Genomic DNA, 9411 nt, shown 5'->3' with positions numbered 1-9411 from the left:
AAAAGAAAATTCCATTTGTGCTATTTGAAAGAAGAGAAAGGTATCTATGAAATATAAAGCGCAGAACCAAAGGTTTACTGAAAAACCTGGAAAATCATTGTAGCTTATTTGTAAAAGGCTCTTGTTGCCACAAACAAGATGTATTTTTTACAGAATCAAATTGTTTCTCTTAGTTGTTGAGTGTCACAAGGCAAAGAGGTCTAGAATTATTACCATGTTATGAATGTGACTGAATTGGCTTTAAAAATATTTCAAAATATTGTAGGTAGTTATGAATAGAGGATTGAAATCCTCATTGAGCAATCAGTATTATTTTATATGACTTGAGGGCCCCTCTCCCCAAACTAGGCAGTATTAATTGGTCATATCACTCACAAAGAAATATTAAATTTGGGAATGTTAAAAATATTTAGCCAGGGATTTAGCTCATTGTTTCCGCTGCCTGCCTCGAAAGCACAAGCTCCTGAGTTCTATCCCTGGTACAAAAATAAATAAGTAAGTAAGTAAATAAATAAATTTATCGTAGTCTTGGGCTTTAGCCTAATTAATTTTTTATGCTTTAATTCCAAAGTGCTCTTATTGATGATATAGAAAAGGGAAAAGAAAGTGAATATAGCAAGATAGAGAGAGAGAGAAAGAGAGAGAGAGAGACAGAGAAGACAGAGAGAGAGATACAGAGAGATGAAAGAGGAGGAAGAAATGTGGGAAAGGAAGACTGGGGATATGAAAGAAGGGGAATCAAATTTAAAATCACACCTAAATGGGACAGTTACTCAAGAAACAGGTTTCTCTGTTTAAATAGTTAAGACACAGTCTCAAACTCTTTTAAACAGATTATTAAGATAGAGAACACTATTAACTCATTTTATGAAGCTAGTATATATAACCTTGATACCCAAAGTAAAGGAGGCCAATATAAGAAAGAAAATTTACAGGGCAGTTTTTCTCATGAACAAGGATGTACAAATCATGGATTAAAACATTGGCAGCACGAATCCAGCCAAGTAGTAAAAAACAGATAACAAACCATCGTGAGGTAAGGTAGATTTTAGGAAAACAGAGTTAGCTAAACTATCAAATAATTTTATCACTACCATATTAGCAAAATAATGAAGAAAAATTTCTGAATATATTGATCAATGTAGAAAAAGGGGTTTGATATTCATCAAGAAGCATTCATGATTTTAAATAATGCAAGCCAGGAATGGCTAAGAACTTTTTAACCCGATAAAAGGTATCTACTATTTACTTAGAGAAAATATGAAATGCTAAATGCCACCATGAGTCTCTTTAAAATCACGAACAAGATAGGAATGCCCACTATTATGTCTATATCTAGTTCAACATTGTACTGGAGGTACAATGGAAGAAGGAAGGGAGAAAAAGAATAAAGCTGAATGATTTCAGATGATATGACTGTCTATATAGAAATCTAAAAGAATCTATAAATAAATTACTAGATATCAAGATCCTCCTAGTCAATACCTTTCTAGAATCCAGGGACAAATGGAAAATGGAATTCTAAAAATATTTATCTTAAAACATTGTCAAAAATATGAGTAGGAATAAATCAAAACAATAAGCTTTGTAAAGCTTCACTGAAGGACATGGAAGATGAGTTACATGGAGAAGTATGTTATGTTCATAAGTCAAAAGTTCCAAATTAAGCTAGGTGTGATGGCGCACACCTGTAACCCCAGCACTCGGGAGGCTGAGGATTGCTGCAAGTTCAAGGCCAGCCTGAACTACACAGTGAGTTCATGGCCAGCCTGAACTACATAGCGAGACCCTCTCTCTCTCTCTCTCTCTCTCTTTTTTGATACTGGGGATTGAATTTGGGAGCTTGCACTTACCATGTAGGTGTGGCACCACTGAGCTATATACCTGGCCCATGAGACCTCTTAAAAAACAAAATCAAAAACAAACAAACAAACAAAAAAGTTCCAAATGTATAAAAATGTTTAAAAACATATTAACAGAATAAAGAAGACAAACATATTCTCATATTGATAGACGGAAAAATATTACATAAAATCTAAAAACATGCACAATATATGTACAACTGTATGTTATAAAAAAAAATAAAAGCAAGAAAATCATAAACACAATACCACCTCAGCTATACTCCTGGAGCTAAAAGAATTTTGATTTTACAAATAGGACAACTAAGGTTCTTAGTTGTGCTTATCAGATTAATCTAAATCTGTGGTATACGACTGGTATCCCTCAAAACAAAAACAAAGCCTGAAGAGCAAGTTAGAAAATGAAATGATAAGTAGAAAGGGAAGAAGAAAGAAGAGATGTCTAGGCAGAGTTAGATTAGAAATATATCTTGATATTTTAAAAATCTGATGGGAAGCTCTTTAACCTATTTGCTAAAATGCACTTAGAAACATTCTCTAATGCAGAGTACACACCTTCCTGGTAGCTTGAGTGTAGACACTTCAGATACAAAACCCTGGTTACTTCAAGAACCCTTAGTCTTCTTTCATCAGCACATTGTGACACTTATTAATTAATTATATTAGTTAGTTGAACCTTGGTCCTGGAGAAGGTGAAAGTTAGGGCCAGCTAAACTGGGAGAGTAGTGCAGAAGGTAGTGGTGTGGAGCTCCTAGGAGTTTGTTTTTGTGTTTGGATCTTTAATCCAAAGTGAAATTGAGATTTGGAGGTACAGTGTGAGGTAGGAGTCCAATTTCATTTTTTTAAATGTGGATATCCAATTTTTCCAATGCCATTAATTGATAAGACTCTCCTTTCATCAGCTTCTTGGGTGGTGAAGCAAAAGATAGAACAAGAAAGTAGAAATGCGGGTTCCTGGAAATCTAGGCCTACAAAAGGAAAGGACACAGTTGTGTCAAGATCAGACCTAGCCTGAAAAAAAAGAAGTGAAGAAAACGGAGATTAGATCACCATCATGTTAATGCATACTAAATTGTTCACTCAACTAGGTAAGGAAATAATGGGGAGAGACAGCAAAGAAGCTAGAAGGAGTGAGCCAGGCTCCAGAAACACTGATGAAAAGACACAGGGAAAGGATAGATGGAGGATAACTCCTAGACATTGGCAGAAATCAGAAAGGTTGTGCCCAAGCCAAACAGGAAGAAAACATCTCTGCAATAGCACTCACCTGGTCTGGACCTATAGGGGGCCTGGTCCCCAGGATGCTGAAAGATGGATGGGTTGGTGCACTAAGAAGAAAGAGAAGTCATAAAAGGGGTTCTTGGAAGGAGGATTCCAGGCTGAGATTATAAGTAGAATGGAAGCAGGAAGAAGGAGGCACTGTAATAACAGAGACATGAGAACCATCTCAGTAACCAAGGGCCTGGTGGCTGCTTCTGTGGCAAAACAGCTTTGTCTTCGACCTGTATAATCATCCATAGTGAATGTGGTGTGATGTTATCCTGGGAAGGAGAAGCATGAGGGGGCTGGAAACCTGAAGGATGGGTGCAGGAACTTCCTCCTGACACTGCTTGCCCTTTGTACTTTCTCACCCTTGAAAACCCAAGTTGCACCCCCCTTTTCTCCCCTAAATCCTTCTTCTACCCAGTGAAGCCTGGTTCCTCTGCTACAAATCCACAGACCCCACACTCATGGGAGATAAGCAATAATGTCCATGTGCTTAAGGCAATTGGAATTTTTGTTTTCAATCATGTGAAACATTTCAGTGTATTTTGAACTGTCTCTAAGAATGCCTGCACATGAATGCCACCATCCTGGCTGGAACAGGGGCAAAAATCCATGTTCTTCAGCGTAGGTGGAGAGAAGCCTACTGGGACCTCACTGACCCCTTGTATCTCATTGTACTTGTCCGTCCCACTCAACAGGTTTCTCACCTGAGAATTCTTGCTTAAACTATACCCTCCCCTACATGCCTATATTACACACCTAAGATATGTAGAAATTAATATACAGTCAGAGAGGGACTGGCTCTGAAGGAAGTCAGCAGAAAAATAAAAACATCAAAATTATGGGTGGAGGCACATCTGAAAAAGGCCAGGCCTCAAGACAGAGATGCAATAGCCAGGCCTACATGGCTCCCTAAGGCATAAAGAGTAACCTGGAATTATTCTGTAATTAGCACCACCTGGTCCAGTGAGTCCAGCTAGGCATCAGTTGCCCAGGTGGGTGACCAGAGCATCTGAATCCATCCCTCCCCAAACATACCTTTGTTCTTTCCATGTACCCTTGCTATGTGACACATTTCCCTATTAGATCAGTATTAGCTAAGTAGCTACACTTGTGATTGTATAGGAAGATTCCCGTTTAATCCGTGTTGTATCCACATTGTGACTTTGCTGTATAAATTTCCCCTGACAAAAGGCCTCAGTGGCAACCCACTTGAGACCCCGCTCTTGTCTGTCAGAAGCTATCTCTCAATAAACCTTTTCTACTCTTAACCTCTGTTGTTCCTTGAAATTCATTCTTCGATGAACTTGGCACATCTGACAACTAGCAGGTTGGGAGTTATGTTTCTCCTATATCATCAAAAACCTCTTTTGTTTTCCTTTGGGACCAAGTCCTTCTATGTAGAGGAGGTTGGCCTGAAAATCACAATCCTCCTTCCTTAGCCTCCCAAGTGATGACATTACAGGTGTATCACTGTGGCAGTGTCCCTACTACTTCCTCCATAAGTATTCACATGGGAAGGCATCTGTACCCACAAAGTTAGTCCTACTCTCATATCCACTCCCAGCCTGCCTGTATGAAGTGATCATCTATGCCCTCTCCTGACATTATTTGTAAGTTCTGCTACACTTAAACCCTGTCCTCTACTAGACTGTTGACATGTAGTTTCTCAAAGAGGCTCTAAATTCTTCCAGGACATAGACTGTCTTAGACTCCACAACAAAAGGAAGACACCCAGTTATGGTTTGGGTCTAGATTTTCCCCCAAAGCCTCATGTGGTCATAAGTGGCTTTGTCAGAGGTAGCTGAATCTAGAGTGTATGATGCTAGGATTAAAAGCATGTGATTACTAAACCAGTATAGTGATTGGTTTGGCACTGCCCTAATCCTGGTAGTATGGATTAGATAAAAAGAGGCAGAAAGACGCTGTTAAGGTCCTTTTGTTGCTTTTGCTGTCTTCCACTGCCATGATCTGTTTCTCCTCTGCGATGCTCCTCTGCCCTGTGCCACTCTGCCTTGGAGCCAGCCAACTATGGACTGAAGCCTCTACAGACTGTGAGCTAAATAAACCTTTTCCCCTTTAACTTCAGGTGTCAGGTATTTTGTCTCAGCAATGAAAGAAAAGTAACTATGACACACCCCCGTGGCATCCATGTTTCTGCCAACAGAAGGAAGATTCTTTATCCTGTGTCTATGCAGAGTAAATTGGAAACATGGGGAGAGAGGCTGCGATCTTCTACCCCCTTTTCTTCTTTCCCATTTTCCATTATAAGTGGGTCACAATATTGCCATGGTAACCAATAGTCATAGAGCACAGACTTATGTATTCTCTTGGCCACAGAGACTCAAAACTCTGGAACATTTCTCACATCACCTGTTCACAAGGGAAGACTTTTAGAGCTTATCTATCAGGTAGGCAGCCATCAGGGCAGGGCACTGCAGCCCGGGAATGTGTGTGTGTATGCCCATGTGTTCTTCTACACCCATTTAATAGCTAGAGCATCATGGGAAAAAGTAGGCTAAATATGCTACCAGCTGGTACTATGATGACCACATAAATATATATAAGCTTTCTGGAAAGCAATTTGCTATGGACTATCATAAGACTCCAATATACTGTATGTCTGAACTTATGTCCATAGGTCCCATATACAGAAATATGACAGAAAGGGACTGACATTATAGACACACAAACTGGTCCCCCAATATGCCTACTACCTCTTGTCTTTTGTGTTCTTTGGATTTGTGTGGAGACCAGATCTCTCTAAGTGGTCTAGGTAGGCCTGAACTTACAATTCTCCTTCCTCTGCCCTCAAGTGCTGAGATTATAGCCTGTGCCACTATACCCACCTCTCTTCTACCTCCTCCATAGCTTTGCAGATCCAAGACGTCACCCCAGGAGGTTATTCCTGGTCTCCTACCCACTCCCAGCCTGCCTGCATGAGGTGCCCTTCTAAATCCTCTCATGATATTATTTGTAAGCTCTTCTGCTGCACTCTTTGGCCTCTACCAGTCAGTTGATTTGTATCTCCTCAGAGAGGTTCTGACTTCCCTGAGGACAGAGATCATCTTAGATTCCACAGTAAAAGAGGAAGAGACTCGTATATCACTCATGCTTCTGCCAACAAGAGAAATGTTCTTTAGCCTGACTGGTGTGTGTACAGAATATTTTAGAAGAAAGTGAATAGAACCTGTGGTCTGTTGCCCCTCTTTCTTTTCTTTTCTGTCTTTTATTATGACTTTGTTCAGATACCACCATGGCAATCAATAGTTATACAACACAGACTTATGTTTTCTCTTGGCCACAGAGAGTCAAACTCTGCAGGATTTCTCACATCCCCTTGTCAAGATTAGAGATTGAGAGCTTATCTTTCAGGTGAGCAGCCGCCAGGACAGGGCACTGCAGACTGAGAATGTGTGTGTGTGTGTGACCACATACTCTTCTTTTATTACTTAAGCACATAACTCTGTTCTTCTTCCCGACATCTTTTCTTCATTTTCTTCTTCTGAAGCCTCAGGACTTGACGGAGACTGAAGACACAACCCTATAATTTCATGGCAACCCTAAACCCCAGCAATGACTGCTCAGACTCAGAGCAGTCCCATTTGAAAATGAATTCGATGGAGAGTCACGCAGGGAGTGATCTCCCTGCTTCCCACACCTTCCACAAAGAGACCAAAGCCCCCTCCAAAGGTTGTATCTGTTGCCGTGAGACGACAACCTTCTATGACGGATGTGTTGTAGGTTCTTCAGTCAACAACCTCCCTATGATTGAAGAACCAGATGACACACAAACTCTAGGAAGATACATGGACAACAAATACAGCATTGAGGACAACCCAAACCATGTGTGTACACCAAGCACTGATGTGGAAGGGAATGAGGACACAGACTCAGACAGTGAAGGCACAGGAGCTGATCAGATTGTCACTGCCAATGACCTGCAGATAAATATGAATTCAACATACAGAGGGCAACAGATTGACCCCACGGATGGTTGGCCAGAAAGTCAGCTTGTCATTCTTGAACCCCCTGAGAAACGTAAAAAAGATCGTAACAATGAGGAGAACAAAGAAGAAAGTGAATATCAGGAAGCTAATAAACAAGTTGAAAACTGTGAAAACCAAGCTGAGGGCATGCTAATGCAATCAACTGAACAAGAAAAAAAGGACACCGAAAAACAGAACACCAAAGAAACCCAGAGTAATGAAGAAGTATATGCAGAGCTTCATGAACAAATTCAGGTGTATGAAAGACCTGATAACACCATGCTACCTGATTCTCATGAGGACGACAGAAAAGAGCAGAATGAGAACCACAAGGAGAAGGAAGAAATACAAAACAATGAAGAATATCAGGAACCTGGTAAATAAAATCAGAACAATAACAAAGCTGATGACCTCCTGCTTCAGGGACTCCCTGAGAAAGATTTCCACCTGGGCAGCAGTGCCCCTCCTCATCCGGCTCAGGTCCCTTGTGAAGAACACCATACACACGAGGACCTGCCTAACTGCAAACCACAGGAAAATACAGAAGTCACCCAGGTCTCAGAGATGCCAGTGACGGTCAAGGAAGATGAACTTGCTGAGGTGAGCACAGAGCTGCCTCCTAAGAGAGGAGGGGACATGCCTGGTGGAGGTGCTAGGTTGGACAGCATGCAGCATCACTGCTTTCTGTGAAGCACTGGACCTCGAGCGCTGACAGGATGTGCAGGGGGAGGAAGATGACAGGAAGGAAAGGGGCCAGGGAGGAGATGGAGGGAAAATATCAAAGGGCACTGAGAGAGAGATGGAGGGCAGGAAGAAAGACAAGGGCTAATCAATATGCCCAGAAAAGTTGGGGTTTTTTTGAGAGTCTCTGTGCTTCAGGGTTGAGTTCTGAAACTGGGAATTACAGTTGGGCTATTTCTAGCAGAAAGATTTGAGTTTCATAAGTGAGTAAACACTGGCTGCCCTGCTGGGACGTTACATTTATCTAACTTGTCCTCCTTTTCTCAGCAGAAGCTGAAGACCAGCACCAAGGAGTCCTCCTGGGTCTCCTCGGGGCAGTCAGAGGAGGGCGCCACTCGGTCTGACACACAAACCACTGTATGAACTTGAGGCAGGCCTTCCACTGGCTCCAGAAAAGAGTCCTCACTTGTTTGGGGAGGAGAGTGAGGGTCAGCAGCCCATGAAAAACCCCAACCAAGAAAAATCTTCATACCTCTGAGTATATTCACCCCAAAGAAACCCCCACTGATTAGCATAATCCCAATCCCCAGAGTTTTAAGCAGTTTGATGGCCTCACTTCTACAATTCCTATAGGTTCATTGTTCTCAATATAATAAATGTTCTTGTTTTCCTTGTCTGCTTCTTCCAGTATATCTTCTTGATGCAGGCTGAAAATGGCCATGTTGTGTAGAGGACCAAAATGCATTCTCAGCAATGTGCAGGTAGCATGGTGCTTCCTGAAGAGAAGGTGTGCTGCTTGTCTCCTTTCATCTCTGCTTCCCAGGTTTTATTCGATTTCATCCACCCTTAGCCATTTCAGGGATTTCATCCTGTTTTGTCACTAACTCACATGCCCATATTTAGAGAGCAGCAGTGCCAACATCAGACTAGCACCAGGGTGGTGCGCTTTGGTGGTGATCAGCTAGGGGTGATCAGCTGAGCAAGCAACGGTACAGATCCAGCCACTCAGGAAGCCAACTCCAGTTGGCACTGTTTGGGGTGTGCAGAAAGCAATTCTCATGGTCCGGGGGCACCAGGCTTCCTCTAGTGTCTTGCTGACTCCTACAAACAACAGAGATCTTCATCCATTTCTCCTTTAGATTAAAGAGGAGAAAGTCTTGGTGTTAGGATGAGACACTCAGAACCACCATAGGGAAAGAGGACAAACACAATCCTGGGCCCTTAATCCACTGCTTACGATTTGTGTTTATTGGAGTCAGGGACTCAAAAACTATTTTGGCTAAAAAATGTCACAATAACCCATCTCTTGGGCCTACAGATGTCAAAGTATTTACTGTTTACATAAAAATGTTAATGTTTCCTCCCCTAATCTTTGTTACTTTCCATAAATAACAGGGAGGAAGAACAAAAATATTACACAAAGTTGTTAATAATGAAATTTCAACCATGCCCAGTGGCACACTCCTGCAGTCCTAGGTACTTTGGAGGGTAAGGCAGGAGGACCCAAAGTTCAAGGCCAGGCTAGGAAAATCAGTGACAACCTTTCTCTGATTAAAATAGACAAGGTGCTGGGGAAAAGTCTGGTGGTAGGATGAGGTCTTTGGCTCAATTCT

General features: G+C 41.6%; 1 protein-coding gene across 1 annotated transcript; it reads left to right on the top strand.

Annotated features, from left to right (window-relative positions):
- Positions 1 to 5486: 5486 nt before the first annotated feature.
- LOC110344469 (uncharacterized) lies at positions 5487 to 8401 on the top strand. The gene is made up of 3 exons (XM_021238623.2): positions 5487 to 5539; positions 6640 to 7717; positions 8129 to 8401. The coding sequence occupies exon 2, from the start codon at positions 6683 to 6685 to the stop codon at positions 7499 to 7501; it is 819 nt and encodes a 272-aa protein (XP_021094282.1). The 5' UTR covers positions 5487 to 5539; positions 6640 to 6682; the 3' UTR covers positions 7502 to 7717; positions 8129 to 8401.
- Positions 8402 to 9411: the final 1010 nt, after the last annotated feature.

Source organism: Heterocephalus glaber, unplaced genomic scaffold, assembly GCF_053883595.1.
Source record: "Heterocephalus glaber isolate CG9 unplaced genomic scaffold, H.glaber_assembly_v1.0 deba00000347, whole genome shotgun sequence".
NCBI lineage: Eukaryota > Metazoa > Chordata > Mammalia > Rodentia > Bathyergidae > Heterocephalus > Heterocephalus glaber.
This window is presented reverse-complemented; position numbering and strand designations above follow the sequence as displayed.